Here is a 20,582-nt window from a genome sequence, read left to right on the forward strand (position 1 = left end):
ATTGTATAGGTCTATTGTTGATTGGATGAGATAGGTACTGCGTACAAAGTGTGTGAGGAATAGCGTATTCAACCACTAATTATAGATAATATGTCAAACTACTCCCCCGAGACAATTCTTGTGCCCTCAGTCTCCACACCGAATGTATGTCCATGCACGGGAAGACATTTGTCATGGCCCTATGCACACAGTTCAGCGTGGATACCCCACGGTTGCCAGTTCACATTGAGGCCTATAAGAGCTCGCGAACATTTCCTGGCATTCTCCCCTACTCCCATCCTAAGAGTTGTCCTTTTCCCTCCTCCAAACTTCCTTCCCGGCTATCTACTCCCAACTTTCCTCCAGGGTAATGTAGTCGCTAAGTCGGGGATTCTAGTATCCTATTCGAAGGTTTCTCCCGACGTTGACTGCGGGGTCCGATAGCCCAAAAAAAACTAAGACCTTCTCCTACGTGCCTGTGTTCTACACCTGGTTACGAATATGAACAGTCTACTCATCACGTACTTTGGGAGTGTAGTCTCTGGCATATCATGAGTTATCATCATGTTAAACAGTATGCAAATAACGTCCGGCGTTGTATACGACATGGACCTTGTAGAGACTAGACGGAATTTCCGTGCATTCCAGCGTTTTTGCCATGCCTATTGTTGGAATTAAATCTAGGAGCTCATGTGATAGGACTTTTTTTTTAAAGTTGTAAAATTACGTGAATACTTGGCTACTAGCTTTATTATATTGAGGGCGGGACAGTCTAATACCTACTAAGTACTAACCAATTATTTGGATTAATTTCGTAGTAGATATGTAATTTCAGGATGTAATTCAAGGACAGCTGAAATGATGTATAGATCTTAATCACACATAGTTATTGTTTTAATAGGTACTGCCTCGGTGGCATAGTTGTGTAAAGGTACGTCTGCAGTGCAGCCTCGGGTTCAATCCCCGGGTTTGGCACTGTGACATTCCGTTTTTCTATCAAGTATCAGTCCGGAAACTGGAATCTGTGCCCCATATGATAATAAGTTCGTCGTCTATCACATCATGGGATGGAATATACGACGGAAAGTGAATGCATTAGTTACGCCTCCGCCTATCCCTTCGAGGAAGAAAAGGCGTGAGTGTATATTTAATTATAATTTTAGAAAGGTAGAATTAATAGACATTTCTAAAAAAGGAATTACTGGAATTGCTTGGTGAATGCTTAAAAGTTAACCTCTATGTAGAAGTAGGTTACATAACGAATTGTCAAACGGTTAATCCTTGCATAAAAATTTTATTTTACACCATAAAGCTTACATAAACTTCTAAACGCTATTAATTTGAAAAATGGACTGTACAGACTTGTATCACTCATCTTAAACATTACCTTCTCGTAATAAAAGACTTACCCCCTTATTCATAAACGTTTTTTATCTAAGGACGGAGTAAAGCTGTAATAACAAGCCTGTTTCTTAGTGCCCAACGGCACTGAGACATAGACATAGGGCCGTTGTGATTGGTTATTATTGTTGTATTTCAATATTAGCCAATCACAACGGCCATGTCCAGCACTGCGAAGACTGTCATGCCGTCAGCACTGAGAAACAGACTTGTTATCACAGCCTTACTCGGTCGTTAGATAAAAAATGTTTATGAATAAGGGGGTGAGTCAATATTTTGACATTCCTTAAAAACATTTATAGTATGAATCATGTAACAATCGAATACGATTTATCAACATACAGTCGAAATGTTGTCAATCATTGAAGTGCTTTCAAACATCTCAAGATTTTCGCGATAGGCGTCTGTGGCATCCCATTTGTTCACTGGCGAACATAAACTCATTGGGGAGATAGATTCGCCTCAGATACTTCCATTGTACGAAACAGACGCAGATGCTCACCGTAAATTAATATTTTATACACTTCTTTATTTAAAATATTTTGTTACGTTCTGTTTGCTTTATATTGGTATATCTGATATAAGTTTTTAATCTCAGAAAACATTGTAAGTAAGATGTTAAAATTATTTTTGTTTTAATTTAACATTATTCGGCGAAGTCTGTTCTTGAAAATAAGCACTAGTTCTATGAAACACTTACCTTACCTACTTAGAGCTTCTGCCCACTTAATTTAAATTAAATGATTAAAAGGAAATAATAATGATCCATTAAGCTAGCGATTTTACAGAATTGCATATTTTGTTTTTTATTCATTTTTAAACCAACTTAAGATAATAACAACGTTGTCAGCCCGTGTATTAAAAAATGAAATGGAATACAAAACAGTATTTTCAAGATGGTTTAAAGTAAAAATTTCAGATGACAGATTAAGAATCAATGAATACAAGACACTATCATTACCACACAGAAGTACAATGAGAGTTGCAAACAAAAGCTAAGCTAAGTTTTGCTTACCTCGCATAGCTGTCAATTTTCTTTACATGGGTGCTGGGCGCAAACTATGTACAAATATGTTCTGTTTTTTTTTAAGCTTAGTTCTTGGTCTGCATCTGACAGGAACCGACCACCATATTCCCCACTTACTAACAAATATAAATGCTATTTGAATAGTTTATTTAAATAATTATTAATGTTGATGCACGTATAAATCAACCACATCAAAGGACACCACTAATTATTCATGTTAAGTTCATAAGCCGTATGACATTTATGCTTTGACGTAATTATTGTGAAATAGAATTTAAATGAATTTTGCCTTTATGGTTGCTGGAGCGCGAGTATATTCCTTTACAGGGATTGTTGCATTTCATATAGGTACAGCTTATGAATACAACGTGTTAATTTATGCTATTGAAAGAGTTATCTCAAGAAACCAGAGGTTGCTAGAATTACCCGAGTAATAGTCCTTTGGACATTTATTTTGGCCATTATTGTAGCCAATGTAACTACTGGATATAATAACACCTAACATATCACGTCTCAGGGTGGCGAACGCAGTGGAATACCAAACAATACTTTGTTATTCAAGGCGCTGGATGATATTTCTACTGTTTATGGGCGGTTGTATTGTTTACCATCAGGCGAGCAGCAAGCTCGTCTCGTCATACAAAGCAATAAAAAAAACTTTCCGTGGATTTTATTCTAAACTTAGGGTGTATTAAACTTAATTATTACAATTATAGTTAATCATCTTACATCAGTCAACCTTCTATCTGGACTCCACATCACCGTGTGCATCGTATCTATCTATCTATCTTTTATCTAATAAATAATTCATTGTATATTTATTAACATTGAAACTTTTTTATTTTCTATATTATTCATTTGTTTTTCTATTAACCGACGACCGACACGCTATATTCATATTTGAAGTCAATAAGCCTTGAAATTACGAAAACATCCAGTATTAAATACCTGCGTTAAATCTACATTCAAATGTAGTTTTTATTCAAATAAATGTTGGGGAGGAAGGGAAATTGCATTGTGGGAATTTCAATTAATTACAAAAACTTTTTGAAAATAGCAAGAACCTTTTCTAGATTACATAGATATTAACCATGGCAAAATATCTACTTTTTGGGCTTAAAACAAATCTAGGCACGTAACAGCAGCGTCCATAATATTCGCAGATGTTTATATTCGATTATGAGCAAAATAGACGCAAATTTTATATAAATGTCCGACAATTCATGTGAAGTTATATAACCTAACTCACATTTGAGTGCCCTATTTCTGAATTCTGATTCTACAAATATATCCAATCGTATATATCACGGCCTTCGACGTAATTGATTTCTGTGAAATTTGACACACTGGTCCATTAAATTCGTTTATATTTATAAATGATATTTTTTGTTGTATGTTACAAAAAGGATTTGGCTTTATTCTTTTAGATTGCTTTTTGCATAACAACTGTTTCTCTAGAGATAATCCAAACCCGGCAAAATAGTACCTATTAGATTTTTTTTTCATAAAGATTGGCGACTTAAGAATTCAACCCATGATCTTCTAATCCACGGCCTGAATACGCTCTCACTAAATGAATAGGACGCACTTATTTTATATTATTTTTATCCGTGCATAGTAAAGTGAGCCTTCTGCACCGTTGACTAACGAGAGATGATTACTACTCGCCAGTAAACACAATTTTGTCGGGCTGTTTAAAGTTGTATAAAAATAGGCTGGAACCGGCCCACGATAGATACCTACACCTTACCTTACCTCACCTTACGTGGGTCACTTCTTTGCCTATATTGGACGCTATCCCAGTGGTTGCAATTACCTACCACCAGCAGTAGAATTATCATTAGCTCTGTAATAATCATATTTTAACATACACACGTAACGAACATTTTTGATGCATAAGATTAAGCCAATGACACAACTTATGAACGTTCTAAATTTAACGAAATTGATAATTGGTCTTTGTCGATCAATACACTGTGTGAATGATAGAATCGAGATGAAAGTCGAGAATCTGGTATGTTCAAACGAATATTGTTTTATTTAGTAATGAGTTTCGTTTGCTGTCATATTTTATGTTTACCTATAGTGGTGGGAAAAACTGTAGTTCATGCCATAGAGAAACTTAGGAGCACGATAAAGCCTTAAGAAGGTGTAATTGAGTAGCGTTATCTTTAAATTTCATTATGCAGATTCCAATGCCCCAAGGAAAAAGAAAAGAGTAGTGTCGAATTATTTTATTACAAATTTTACAGAATATGTAATTATTTTATTGCATATGAAATTTTACTACCATAACATAAAACACTCTCAGGAAAATAAACTTCTTATTACTTGTGCGTAAATTAAAAAAAAAAAGAAAAAAAATGAGCAATACAAAATTAAAGCAATGCATCGGACGGTCAGCGCGATGCCGTTCAGATAAAGTATCGAAATGGCAACAGATGGCAATGTTACCCCATTTGACACAGTCATGCCGACCTACTGAGATGCTTCCTCACAGTACAGCGGAAGCACTTACGATTATATGAAGGAAACACGCGCCCAGACAATCTATTCCAAAGCCTGATTGTGCGGCAAAGAAAAGAGTTGGTAACCTATTGGTTCGAACCGTGATATCATTAACCATCAAATTGTTGCTTATCACAATAAATAAGGCATAAAAGGTTCAGAGTTTTAGAAAATCACACTTCAAACGTTGGAACTCGTGGTCAAAACGAATATTTATTTATTTAAGGACCTCCAACGAAGGATACACGGCATATTATAAAAACAATGTCGTAGCATTTTTACAATTAGCAATGTGACGTGCCTCTTAAATTATAGGAGATCACAACATGCAAATTTTTATATTGGTACAGCGGCAAAAATAATAATATTTGTTATTAATATTATTAAGATACATAAGTATAGAAAATATCGAATATTATATAGACTGATGATTAAAAAATCAGGACTTAGAAAATTTAAAAATTGCCATAATGTAAAATACGATACGCTTCAACACTAACGCAATTAAACAGTGCTAGACATTCGCAAACGACCTATTTAATATGTAGTGCAATACAAGGTTCATGTGAAAGTGAACGCGAAAGCACAGAAACCAGGTCACGCGTCGGCCTTTGTTTATCGTCTAGGTTTAACTTAACGGTTAACAGGCGTAACGTTTTGAACAAACGAGTTTATAATTCGTTTCGAGACAAAGATTCATAATTAGGTTCACTAACTGGAAAAAGTATCTATAAGAAAAAGTTAAATTACAAAGTGCGATATTTACTTTTATGTGATAAGAAAAAAATTTGATACTATTTTCATTATAAGCAAAATTGGGTTACAACGTTAGGTCTTGTTTTATTTACAGTAATCTAAATTATTTATAGAATAAAAAGCGTTTTAAATTTATTTTAGTCATCCCATTTCAATTCAGGGTCGTACGTAATCGAACACTACGAATGGTTTTTTGAAATAAAAAAAAAAATTCAAAGCTATGTATTTTTAACCGTTTACGTAGCGCAAGTGATGGAAATTTTCAAAATGAACAAATTTTCCCCCTTTTGCCCTTTTGCTATATTTCTCATTAATGTTTCGGTCCTATTGATCAAATTGTGACGTATATAGTATAGTCTTCCTCGATAAGTGTAACATTAAATTATTTTATCAATTCGAACCAGAAATTCCTGAGACTCCCGCGTTCAAACAAACAAAGCCTTTCAGCTTTATATTGTAACTGCCTATAGAAATATACTTCTTTGCTCTTCTATATTCTATCTACCTATAGATCTGTCTATACTAGGGGTTGCATACCGGTATCCCGGATTTCGAAAATACCGGAATACCGGACCAAATTAAGAACTTCAAAATACCGGTATTGATTTTACAAAAACCGGGATTTTCGGTATTTTCGGTATTTTATAAAAATAAAATTCAGTACAAAATGTGTGTATAATTATTAATTTCTCGAGTTTCAAATCGCAAAAAGCTGACGGCATGGCAGCCTTCGCAGTGCGTAGACGTAGGGCCGTTGTGATTGGCTAATATTGTGATACAACTTGAATCTAGTTGGCTGTCAGATTAACAAAGCTGAACAAACAGCAAGCTATCAGATAAACAAAGCTGAGAAACATAACAGGGGGAATAGATGTAAAATACAACCTGTTTAAAAGCCTTGAGCTGCCTACAATGAAGGCCTGGTATTTCATGGCAATTCCGCGAGGTTTACCGAAAGGCCGAAATTGTCCTTATTTATCCTATCTACAGCTGCGGACACGCAATCAACTTGCTCCTGAGAATCAATTTGCAAGTCATCAGCATACAGGTGGTACGCACATTGAAGATTTTGTGTTAAGAGGTTTATGAAGATAGTGAACAATAATGGGAGAGTATGCCGCCTTGAGGGACGCCACGGTCTATATCGCGCCAGCTAGACGAAGAATCGTCTAGGCGCACCAACTGTTGGCGTCCCTGAATATAAGACGAGAACCAATTCAGTGCCGTGGGCGAGATCATAAGGTGGGAGAGGTTTGCAAGAAGAATGTCGTGACTGACTATATTGAAGGCGTTGGAGAAATCAACCAAAGCCAAAACAACGACTTGGGAATTCTCCATGCCCGCCCTAACATCGCCAGTCACTTTGAGGAGTGCAGTAATAGTGGTATGGCCAGGCCTGAAGCCAAACTGGAGTGGGCACAGTAGGTTGTTTCGGTGCACATGCTCAGACAGTTGCTTGTGAGCACAGGCCTCGAGCACTTTCGAGAGAAAAGGAAGAATGGATATAGGACGGAAATGCTTAGCAAGTGATGGGTTAGGGATTTTAGGAAGAGGGATAGCAATAGCTCTCCGCCACAAAGACGGAAAGATACCAGTGCTGGGAGGCGTTAATGATATGGGACATGATTGGTAGAAGTTGGTCCAAGATAGGGATTATCATGCGACGACTGATGTTGTCACAGCCAGTGGCACTGGATTTAATGGACAGGATGACTTTTCTAATTTCACCCAATGGCACAGAAGAAAATGAAAAGTATTAATGTTAGGCCTGGATAGACCCGCTAAGAAATCCATGGTACGACGCCTAGTTTGGTGATCAATCATGGTAACAGATGTGAAATGTTTATTAATGTCATCCAAACCAATAGTCGCACCGTCGAGATCTATGTTTTTAACTGTGCCAATACCCCGAGTTCCGAGGAATCTCCAGATACTGGCTGACGAGGAAGAAGAAAGATTACCGAGAATGTGTCTGCGTTTAGCATTACGTACCACTGGTTACACCGATTCCTTGCAGCCTTAAAAGGCACCAGTTCTCCTTCGAACGATAACTTCTGTACTAAAGCCCGATCCCGTCGTCTCATCGCCATCCTAACCCCATTTGTAATCCATGGTGCAGGAGGACGTTTTAATTTAATTTTCTTTAAAGGGGCATGGGTATCAAAGAGTGAAGTGACAGCGCGGTTAAAATGCTAGTTTATCGTCAACAGAGGTGGCTGCGAATAGGTGTTCCCAGCTAAATTTAGCAGCGTCTCCTTTCAGCTTATCCGCATCAATGCGACTAAAACTACGCAAGTGCAATATCTTAGAGGGAATTTGAGAGGTTTTAGGGCGTAAGACATATAGATGAAATCATGGTGAGAGAAGCCAGGAGCGGAAAATTGACCGTGGGAGAAAACAGGGGAAGGAGCAGAGGTGAGGATAATGTCAAGCCAAGTGTCATGACCATCCATATTATGGTGGGTGGCTTGCAGTGGTAGGACATGCAGTTTATCAGAATCAAGGACAGTAAGGAGTTTACGAGATCGGGAAGAGTGGCTGGCACGTAGATCAGTATTTAAATCACCCATGATGATGTGATAAGCATATTCTGATCTTATAGATTCCAGAACTGTTTCCAGACTGGAGAGGTAATCATGAGATGATGACAGTAAATAACAGCTAGTAAGGTTTTCACTCTCTTGACCCAAACCTCAAGAAACAGAAATTTCGCATAAGCAGAATAAGAAGCAGAGGAAGATATTACAGTTTTGTATTTCAGGTCGCTACGTAAATATATAGCGAATTCGCCCTCTCTCCTGTCAACTCGATCATTTCTAATCAAAATGAAACCAGGGAGGGAGTAAAGGGTAGAAGGAAGGTGAGGTTTGAGCCAGCTCTCAAAAATCAGAACGGCGTGAACGTTGGCTTACGAAAATAATCTCTTTCATTCAGCCTTTAACTAATTACTAAGCTGTCATTAAAATTTGACATTTAATTACTAACTTAAATGTAAGTATATTTCCTATTTTTCTAATATTTCTTCAAATACCGGAAATACCGAAAATACCGGAATACCGGAATTTATTTTAGGTCAATACCGAAAATACCGGTTTTGAAAAATGGTCCGGTATTGCGACCCCTAGTCTATACTACTACGACTGCTATACAAGTTATAGAGCAACAAACTCGCCGTATTCTGTACATCGATTGACAACGTTATATTCAGAGTACCTACGATCGTCTATATCGGCTGTGGTTTGTGGCTTGTTATGGACTTGTACCTTTAAGTAAGGTTAAGCGACTTGCCAATATCTGGTTGACTACACTCAGCGTCAGTTTCTTAATAGTGAAACTGATCATCCTTATAGAAGACTAAAACGATGACCAGTTGCACTCAACTGTGCTTTTAAATAAATGGTCGGTTGAGAATTCAATGCTATCAATACATTTAGATTCCTTTGTTTATGTGAATGTTAGAAATCGAAATGAAAATAGTTTTCGGGTTTTATCGCTCTGTAACCATGAAGTCCGCAGTCTTTACAAAGTCGAAAGAAAGTTAAAATAAAAAAAAAACGCGATTGTTAGTTTTATAAGAAACACATAAAAATAACGCATGTATTCGTTAACTGGCGCATTTATTTCAATATTGTGAGACAGGGATATATTTATTTAGGTACTTATCAATAAAGTGCTGAGCACAAATAAAATTATCGTCAAGTATTTTGATTTGAAATCAATTGAAACATTGCATTCTGATTAATAATTAATTCTGCACTCATAATGACATCAAACGAAAAGTCAATCAATAAAGATTCCTCTTTGATTTTTTTCTACTGGAAGCCATGCAAAATCATCAATATTAAATTTATTATTCGGCAGCCAATTCCCTTTCCATTGTTGGGCAATTAACATCAGTGTTGCTCATTTGTGAACGGATACAATCCAATGCAGGTACGAAATTGAATGTTGAATGTACGGCATTGATGAGAAATGTATTGGCTCTAAGCCATTTGGTATTCAACGAAAATAAAATATTATTACAGAATGTAAAATGCTTGTCACTGTTCTGAGGTAAAAGTCAACTCCATTCAAATATTGTACCTACGTATCAAAACGATGAACAATTATCGGCTTCAGGCGGTTCTTTTTTTTAATTAAACACGTTCAATTTTATCAACACCTTGAATGTTGGTGCTTGGATTAAAAGTGTTGAAATATTTTTTTTGAAGTGATATTTAAAAATACTCATGAATGTGTTGGCGCTTTAAAAAATGGAGCGTGTGAAACGGATAATTCTTAAATTTAATTTAAATATTAAAGTTTACTTTAAAGATCGCAGCCTGGTCGCCATTGTCAGAATTTGACAGATCAAGATCTATCGTGGAACATCAGTTATATTCTATATATGTCTTGAGGTTGTCCCTAGGTAAATTATACAGAATACCCCCATTTACTCGATTCTAACCCAATTTAGAAAAATATTGGGACCTACACACATATTTTTAAATCGAATGACTCAAAACCGGCATTATGTATCACTCATCATCTAAATAGTTCAATAAACAGATTAGACTATCCATCTACATCCGATAGTGAATTAAACAGATTAACGTTTAATTTAACTTGATAAAGAAGAACGCAGGACGCTCATAAACATGTTTTGAGCTGTTAGGACAAGTATGGAGAAAGTTTGTCGGAGGACTTGCGCGGACCCGCTTCGTGTTTGCTAGGGATACTTTTGATTAATTAGAATACTCTGCTAATAGTTCCTGCAATAAATTATGAACGCGAATTTGTAGGTCCGACATTTTCAAAAACACTTATAAAGTTATTTATACGTAATCGATATAACCAACGTTAATAAATTGTGACTTAAACATTTTATTTCCTCATTAGTAATGCTAAGGGCTGATTTTAACAAAGAATCTCTATAACCAACTTCGGACCAGTCGCAAATATAAACCATTCAAAATAAGTCATTCGTAAGCATGTCAAATAAACTTTATTCTGATTGGCCCATTTTCCCTATCGATCCGAAGGTAGTAATTGAGAACGTTTATTGAAATTGACAGTTGTCAATAAAATTAAAATAATTACGCTTTCGCCTTGTATGGATTGGTTTATATATTTGGTATACATATACCAAATATTTAATCGAATTTGAGTCTAATTTAGGATATGTCTTGGTATTAAATTAGAAGTCAACATGTTGAAACTAATATTTGCAGATCAAAGGCAAATATTTGTCCAGAGAAGAGAATAAAAATTGCTTGTTTCACCGCTTGCTGCTTTACCGAATCATATTTTATAAAAGTTTTCTTTCTCTAGTTTACGGTTGGCAATAAGTTTTCTTTCACTATTTCAGTCAGTCTAATCTCATTCACTTCCTCATCAATTTTCATTTTGATCTTAAAGTTACCTTTCAGTCATTAATAGGTATTAGGCATATTCATTCATTATGCCTTACCGCAGCGTGACTTATCACAGATTCCTTGCAGTTCGTATTCTTTCACTGTCTGAATAATGCCGCTATTTAACGTTAATATTACCTGCTCATTTTATTTTTGTTACCATAACATCGATATTTTCGTTTCCTTTTTAGCTTAAACGTAAGCTCACTCTATTAACTTCGGCACAATACAAATCTAACGCTACTCTGCTCTATAAATACTGTTAGCAAACAAATTCATTAGGTATAACATGAAAATTAATATTATCGTTACAATAAACCATTTTTTGCTTATGAATACTTATACTAAGGCGATTCGGGAATTCTTCTATCTGCGTCGAATATTCTATATTTATGCGTAATGAACATCCAACGATAAACACAGATAGAATTAATTATACACTACCTTGGGCTGTTGTTTTTTCCTCGCCTCGTTGCGCAGCAGGGAGCACCTGAGCGCGTTGCGTTCGGCGACTCTGCGCACCGCCGCGTCCTCGTTCTTCGGCCTGACACCGGCATCCCACGCTCTGTTTCAATCATTAATGTCTCGTTTAAATAGGTCGTTGTATACGCAATAATACAGAGGTGTGTTGAAGTGACGGCAAATAAGTAATTTTAGAGATGTATCACACTGACGGACTGTGAGCGATAGATGGCGAAGTGAATTTGCCGCGATTTTGCAGCGAACACGCTGCGGGCTTGTAACGCGTTTTGCTCAAGTACAATAGATTCCGATGAGAAAATATTGCTGTTGGTTTTGTTAATTCGAAGAGGCAGAAAACGAACGCAAAAGCAGGTACTATTACAAATTTAGGAAAAACGATTTTAAACGAATGACTGTAAGAGACCGATTACTATGTCTTATTTTGGAAAAGAGCAAAGATTTTGTTCCTAAATGCGAATGTCAAGATGTACTAATACAAATACTTACGAATTAAAGTCACACAATTTGATATTGTATTTCAATTGAAAGATGGGGATATTGTAGGGGAGTATAAAAAATTATGTCGATGAAGCGAAAATGTCGTGCAGTGCGCATCCGTATTCGTTGTGCGCCTCCGCTCAGCTGTGGATTCGCTCGCAATATATTAGTGTAATAAAATCCTAAATGATACGAGTAAATCTTACCTGATGGTACCCATAAATATTAGTACCTAACACCACGCGAAATTTAATAATTAAGTTATTCCTGACAATTGTACTCGTGTTCCTTAGAATTTTTACCCACAGTATATAATATTGCTCAATATATTTTAATACTCAATATTATTAGCTGCAAATTTGCAAACCTACACTATACTGCATTTAATAATTCTTCCATTGAATCTCAAGTTTGCACTGGTCTTTACATCACGTGCTAAAACTTGCGCCGAAGGATACTCTCATTACTATTCAAAACGTGAGATCACCCGTGGGACCTGGAATCGAATCTTGGTTATTGGCGTAGCCGCGGGGGAATAAAACTAAGAATTAATAGCCAGCTATTTAATGTCGCGATTTATTCTTGATTTATTTATACAACTGAGTGAGGAAATTGGCTGTTATGGTGGTAAACTGTTCGCTGTTGATTTTAGTTATTGACACGCAACTGCGTATTGTGTTTACGTTACGCTTGTTCCTGTGACATTGTACAATTTGCTGGTGGTAGGATATATTTTATATCCGCCCGGGTAGTGAACACCGTACACAATGTGTTAAAACCCGCCATGGGTACGGTTGGTGGCCGACACATAAGTGTGTCGCATTCCGGAATCAAGTTGTCTGTTGAATACACGGTAAATAATTCATTTTAGGGATCACGGAATCAGGCTGCGTATTACCTGTTCTAACAGGCCGGAATAATTGTGTCGACTGCCGAGATGTAACCATCTCTCGTCAGTCACCATCCTATGGGACCCTCCTCCATATAACATCAGGTACAGTGAGGTCACATTGTTGTGCGTTTTTTGTCCGATGGTCGGTAGCCGGCAATCGCTATACGTTATTTTCGGTTGTATTCGTTACTTATAATTCGTAGTAATATTTATTCGGCGAATCAATCGCCAACAATATAAATTGAGCTCAGAAGTATTTTTACACATCTAACATTCTATAAATAACACAAATGCATGTTTATTTTTACGTAGAATCAACAAAAAAAAATAGTAGGTGCCATAGACAACTGATGAAGGTCCATGTTATAAAAGCAAACGTAATTTCCATAGCAAACGAAAAACTAGTTTTAACGTGAGCTTTATTTATTTGAATGATTTAATTTAATAATTCTGTTCAATTATATATTGAGATGTAGGTACAAATTTTTGCATTATTGACAATTGCTTGGAGAAATATCACGTTTAATAAATCGAATTGATTAAAATAGTTTACTTTAAACATACGGCAGTGTAGGTATATCAGTCCAAATTGCCAGACTGAACAGCAAATATTCTATTCATATGCAACTGAGACTGGGCAATCCCAGCATGGCCTCTTGGTCTCTTTGCTCTAGACCTGTTGTACAATTATTGTTGTGGAAGAATGTGTGTATTATGTAGTTATTGAATGTTTGAATTATAAGTGTGTAGGCAGCCTTAGTTTAGCTTATACCGCTATGAATTAAAAAATCTCAGATATCTTGACTGGTTCTTTTAATCCGAAGGCATTTGGTTTCCATCTAATGCCGCTGGTTTGTATTAACCTAAATATGCGAAATAGTATTGATATGAGAGACTCACAAACAGAGCGGCCCTATACAATACTTTGTGATTTTTAGTCTTGGAGGACGATCTAGGCCGACATTAAACTAACCGTTAGCCATACGTATAATAAAAACGTGCTGAGTTTCTACTCGCAACCTTCATTAAACCATTAATTTATATCTAGTTGTATGTTATTTCGATAGCTTTTAAGAGAGTTAGGACTGCTACTACATTGGATCTGTTTTCGCACAAAATTCAGTACGAATTCGTACGATTAAGCAAATACATTATATGGACATTGGTATCTAAAGAGCATGATGGGCATCAAAAATATAGTTCAATCACATCGACGGTTGAACGGCTTATTGACTCAAACGACATTTTTCCGCCACTTAGTTTCACACATTTAAAATCAGCTCTTTTTTCTATGTTTTTCAACGTAGTTAAAATTTTTCTATAATACACTATAAGTCAATGAGCGTTTCAAACTTGACATATACCTTTATCACAGTTCTAATTAAACACCACAGATACTCATTAACATACAAAAACGCACCCTATACCCAATTTTAACTTTAATTCGCACTTAATTTTGCACAAGCCTTTTAGACAGACAGTGACGTTACCTCAATGTTTCAGAAGTGACGAGCTGCGGCTCGATCGCCGGCGGCGGCGGGCGTCCACTGTTGAACAGCTGCTGAACGGCAGAGTTTTGCTTCGGCGCGTTGATCGTTAGTATCAATGGAGTTTCGAGTCTGCTGGAATGATTTGACGCTGTATTTGACGTCGTGGATTATGTTTTTATTATTTCTGTGTTTTTGATAAATTGGATAGAGAATTGTTAAGTATAAAACAGGTCTTTTATGATGCATAAAGCTTTATGTTGTCACAAAACTGCTTGTTATAATACAACATTTCAAACTATCAGGAAGTAGTTACGAAAAATTATGCGTTAGTGGATTATGAATCTGTTAAGTTGAGTATAAGCGTTTTAATTTGATTTTGGCATTCAAAATATTAAACAGCATCTATACCGTGTACCTTCCTACTATTTGTGGTAGGCAGATAGTGATCGAGTACATTATTTGTTTAGAACTAATAATCGATATAAAAAAGATCGCTACAATATACATAACATATTTTAATTCGCTAAAAAGGAAGTATTTTTTATTCTAGTAACTCAATCTTATAACTACTTTTAATTATATAATTAAAATTCTCTATCCAATTTGGTTCTTATAAAATTGTTAATACGTTCGCCAATTCGCTAATATTTAGATTTTAATTAAATATTTATTAAGTACATTGGTTGCTTTTAATAAATTATTGACTATTAAAAAACCAGTATGCTTAGTAAATATTGTGATCTTTAAAAAAATAGGAGAAACAATTGATAAAGTAATTTTACGTGAGTTGCAAAATAGAGAGTGGAAATTAGAAGTTGGGAATATCCGTGCAGTCTACAAGACTATCTATATCTCTTGCCCTCGATGGACAGTACGGTTAATAACTCTGTAATAGTTGCCTTTGCATAGATATTTGCATTAAATAATTTAATATCTGCATTAAAAATACAAAAATCACACTTAAAATATTTAAAAACAGTCCAGAAAATGCATACAGCGAATGTATTAACACTTTTGAAGTAGTATTTGCTTTCTATGTGTTTATTTTTTTCATACATAAATAAGTACTGATAAGTTTTTATATTATTATTAAGTATGAGTAAGTTATTGTTAAATAGGTGCCTAATGCAAATTCACCTGAAAAACATTTTTTGCAATTTATACACCATTAACGCAATGAAGTTAATCCGAGGTAACTGAATTAAACTGTTATTTATAATAAATGGCGTGCGTGAACTTACATACCTGCAATAAATTTGGCACAAAACGAGACAACCTGATGATTTATAGCGCAAAATGAGGCGATAAATTTTCTTTTGTGTAGACACGTTATAAACGATCTTGTAGACTAGTATACGAGCCACAAATACCTGTGAGTCGAGCTGTATTCCTTGGGAGGCGTTTCTACGTTGGGCTGGGGGCTCGGCTCTGGCTCGGTTTTCTGTGGCTCCTCCTCAGAGGGCTCTTTAGCCCTCTCCACGAAGCGAACCGAGCGCGGAGTTACTGATCCGTCTTCGTCGCTGGCGGTCGTTGATCGTTGATCGTCCGTCTACATATAGAATCGTTGTTACTTGTTGCTGTTTTTAGTTCCTTGCACATTCGTGTTTTGCACAAAAAATGTGTATTTTATTATCTCTGTAGAAAATTCTGCCATCGCAATTAATCTAAATAAAAATTCGCATTGCTAACTACAGAACTAAACCTAGTGTACCTTCGGGATAACATGTTTATAGCAAGCTAAACTTTAAAGTGCTTTAGCATCTTTAAATCCACCACGTTTATATTATTATGAGAAAGTTTTGCATTCTTTATGAGATATACCCACGTCCAGGACGTGAAGACGCGTATTGTTTCACAATGCACGTCATAATACGTTCAGTGCTATTGAGGAAGTCTACATTGTATGTAAACAATATTTAATTCTTTTGAAAATATGTTTTTTACCTGAATTTTGTCGTTTCGTCGTTCTGAAGGACGCGAACATTCGTTGCATACGTAAAACTGAGCCTGTGCTACGACGTGTCGATACGTTTTGTTATACAGAAAGCGGCTTTATACGTTCAATACAACTCTATAATACACTTGTTGATTAAAAAAAAATGTGGGTTTAACTGACTCTTGTTGTTTTTTACGTAGTTTTATATCCGTTTCTCTCGATTTTAAGCTGAATTTTGTGTATAAAAATCGTAACGAGGTCAATCACGTTATGATGCGACTCAAATATCAAAAGCTCTGCAATCATATATTTATTTGCAAAAATAACAACATTACATATTATTAAACATTTTGTAATAAAAATAAGAGAAGAGTATATTTTCCAATGCTTCAAAGTTCTATCTATTTAAAATATCGATAGTTCCGTACATATTGACAGCGGTATCTCAGTATCCACTTGTAGCTGTCATGTGCATTATCCACGCGACGGCATTGGACTATTGTTTTCTTTATTCGCAGAAATAGAGGGGATTAAAGCATGAATTTTGCTATTGAGAACTATTTGTGAGAAGTTATAAAGTAGATATTTTGAAGAAACATTATTCTTTATTTCCGTACAAAATATTTCAGCAAATTTATTTCCTACGCGATAAAAGGCTTCAGCACTGTATTTGTATTTTCGATACAAACAATTTTACATTATCCACTGATTTTATAATGAGAAATTAAAGGCAAGTGTTTCTTAGGAAACACTTTCCTAGTTATAATGAACTTCCAAACATGCAAACATCGTCACAACTATTTAAATGACTAAGATTATCAATAACCTGGTCATTGAGGTCTTTGTCTGAGTCCAGAGATTTCCACAGTTTCCCGCCTTTCAATATGCCGCCACGCCGCTGCCGCATCGGCGAGCTTTCCGCCGACAGCCGACCTTCATTATCGCCCGTATCGCTCTCCTCGCCTGCGAATAAACATACTTTATCATTTTTAAACTAACTTTTGCTTCACACTTTCTGAATTAAAAATTGTTAAATAAACTTGTACCGTCAGCTTCAAAAGTACGCGGATAATGGCCAAATAGAATTATTTAGTGATGTGGCATGTCTTCTTGTCAACGTATATACAACATGCCAACGATACATATATTAACTTTAATAGAAATATTCTTGTTTCTTTATGTAAAATAATGTGAAATCTTTAAGTTAGTAAAGAAAAAAAAATATTGAAATAGACACGAACATTTAAAGCCGATTTGTTTTGTTTTATTAGTTTAGCTGCTTTTGTTGCTGACCTAATATCGTCACAATAATACCAGTATTTATAAAAAATAAAGATATTCACAAAATAAACTTATTTTGACAAATGTAGCGATAATCCGCTTATTGTCTGAAACCAATAAACGAACCCAATTGCTATATTCGGATTGATTCCAAGAATAAGCCAATCAAATTCTGCAAGCATGTCAAACAAATTCTGTCCGGTCTATTTTCGTGATTGATCTGAATCTAGGGATTGAATCGTTTATTTCAACCGGGCGTTAGCTTGATTGTTGCGCCAAAATAGACTACCCTCAATTTGTCAATTGCAGAATATTATTTTATTTAATTATATACAAATTACGCCCTATGGCCCGATTTAATACGGGCTAAGCGCGAAAAAAGGAGGCCCTCAACATGTGCAAATCAAATAATAGCAGTGCACTAAAACAAAAAACGATTACCTCGCACCCTCATCTATCCTTGCTACCACTTTCATCTAAATTCTAATAGATTCCGATTTACATTACAAAACTGCTGGCAAAACCATACCAACGTTCAAACCGTACTTCGTGCGATGTTTAGTCGCAAAAAAGACTTCGTACACTACATTAATGAACGCCACCACAATCACCCACAGTTTACTTTGCGGTCGAGTTCATACGATGTAAAATTATTAAAATTATATCTCCAGAGTAAATTGAAAACGCTGAAAACTTAGAAATTGAAGTGTCACTCGGTAAATCCTGCAGTTAGTTTGTAGACATTTCGTGTTTGCATAGTTAGGTTTTAATTTTGTTTTATGCAGCTCCGTCAATCTGTTGAGAGGGAATTTTGTTGCTCATATCTGGTGTGAATAATTTGCTGTGTAATCATTTCGTGGTAGGTACTCGTTTCGTCTAGTTTGAAATGGGTTACGTAGGTTTTCACTGTAATAATTTGTTATGGCCTGTGCGGTTAGGAGAGACCGGACAATTTTGACCCTTTCAGGGAGTGCGTCAACAACATCTGACGAGGAGTTGGGATTAGAAAGGTACACAGCCGAGACATCACAGGTCCTACTACATATATGTTTAAAATACAAAAACTCTACATCCATATTTAATGAAGGATTCTTTACTACCAACTCTGTGATAAGATATTAAAAAATTACAAACTCGTGTGTGTTTACTTATTGCCCAGGTAGTCCACGAGCTTATTTGACTCTGATGATAAAGGGGAAGGTAAAACAATTAGACAAGGCCCTTATTCTGTATGATAGTGTAAACGCGTAACGCGGCCGTGTCATGTTATCTTCGAGAAATGTGCGTGGAATGGTATTCTGTAAGCCAAATTTCTATAGTCCTAAACATGATGCGTTGTGTTACGTGCTTGTTACGCACGGTTAAAATACCGTGCGGGATAGAGAATAAGGCCCCAGGTCGGTAAATTAATGGTTTAATTACATATCAGACGAGTTGTACTTATTATGAAAAAAAAAAACTTATGGAAAGTTGAAATGAATTGAACAATACTTCATTAAATTATTATTATGAAACTCGCCGTTAAATAAATAAATGATATTTTTACGCAACCATTATGCATGCATTTACATTCGGGCGGTAATTAATTTATGTTTATTTTGAATCGTTTTGCGGTTTGAAAAACAATTGCAATAATAAATGTCTATTTTGAGAACTCTAGAATTGATATATTCCATTCCCCGAGCGAAACTTACTCATTCAATAACTGTACGGAATTATTGACGTTGATTGTATCTACCTACGCGTATTGCCAGGGGAGACACGTTCCGTACAAAATTCAATTCACACTAGATTTTAGTTTCCGATAGCTATCGGTACGTACATCGTAATGTTCCGCCACCATTTTTTATACAACGTTAATATTCTTTTTCACCTGTCTTTAATAATAATTATTGACCAGTGAAAGAGGAAACATTCTGGAACAAGAGTCCCGATCGAAAGTTGGGTCAACGAAAATTACTTTCAAACAAGTAGCAGATTTTTTTAAATATTTTACATACGTCAGTTGTTGTTTGTTTGTTGTTCTTTGAGGGCTAGAAGTTGTTTTTAAAAAGATATTCTGTACGTTCACAGGATGTCTTTATTCTCATGAACCTCTCGTTAGAGGTTCATGAGAATCGGTTTAACACTCGAACATTGCTTCGGAAAAATAATCTCTTCATCCGATTTGTTTTAAGTATCCTTTAGGTTTTATTAAGATAAACATTTGAGCCTAATATGTGTTTCCTTTATTACGAAATCAATGACGGACAATTTAGTTTATTCATATAGATTTGCTAACCGTGTTGGCAGATCCGAAGTCTTAAATAATACTTGCAGAGAAGTCTTCAAATAGACTTGTGTAGTTTGGATGACGTCTTAGTCTCATAGGTTATATTTGAAACTGTTGAATCTGAGTTCCAGATTAGGCAAAGGTGAAACAAATACTATTTTCATAAAACTGGGTTTTCCAAAGCTACAAACAGGCCAGCATAATTTTTCTTTCAATTTCAGTCGATCGTTAATCGAGAATCTACCTAGACTTCACTTACCATGAAGTGCAGTGAGTAGTTTAACATGCCAGTATAACAAAAGAGGAAAAACTATGCGAAATTACCCTAACATTCGTGTGGACAGACTAATGATAATTGAGTTTAACACTTAATCTTCTCTCACATCGACATAAAATGTGTTACGTGTACAAACCTTCAGGAATAAGGGACTAATGTGTTTAACTAAACTTAGTACTTAGTTATACATGGTTATCTAGTTTACTAGTTCAGCACTCGCGTAACTTTAGATTATAAATCCTTGGGAAATGAAACTAGTCATAAGTACATTGTACGTTTTTTTTTAATATTACTATTTACATACGTACTTAATGGAGAGATGGGCTAGGTAAATGGTAACCATCATTGCTTCTCAATAGTAGAAACACTATTCAGAACTTTTAATGACAAACTACAAATAGTGCAGGTTG

At 35.7% G+C, this 20,582-nt stretch overlaps 1 protein-coding gene and 1 long non-coding RNA gene across 2 annotated transcripts in view; one reads left to right on the forward strand and one right to left on the reverse strand.

The window, feature by feature from the left end:
* The window catches only part of LOC119190853, a 35,229-nt gene extending 18,707 nt beyond the window's left edge, over positions 1-16,522 (forward strand). The window contains exon 2 of the long non-coding RNA XR_005113228.1: positions 14,420-16,522. This is a non-coding gene — a long non-coding RNA (uncharacterized LOC119190853). The remainder of the gene's footprint in view (positions 1-14,419) is intronic.
* The window catches only part of LOC115454998, a 186,918-nt gene that overhangs the window by 11,920 nt on the left and 154,416 nt on the right, over positions 1-20,582 (reverse strand). The window contains exons 4-7 of the mRNA XM_030183700.2: positions 17,169-17,305; positions 15,777-15,955; positions 14,407-14,535; positions 11,509-11,629 (exon numbers count right to left, since the gene is read on the reverse strand). Of these exons, the coding sequence (XP_030039560.2) occupies positions 11,509-11,629; positions 14,407-14,535; positions 15,777-15,955; positions 17,169-17,305 (566 nt within the window). The remainder of the gene's footprint in view (positions 1-11,508; positions 11,630-14,406; positions 14,536-15,776; positions 15,956-17,168; positions 17,306-20,582) is intronic.

This window comes from Manduca sexta, chromosome 27 (assembly GCF_014839805.1).
Source record: "Manduca sexta isolate Smith_Timp_Sample1 chromosome 27, JHU_Msex_v1.0, whole genome shotgun sequence".
Lineage (NCBI taxonomy): Eukaryota > Metazoa > Arthropoda > Insecta > Lepidoptera > Sphingidae > Manduca > Manduca sexta.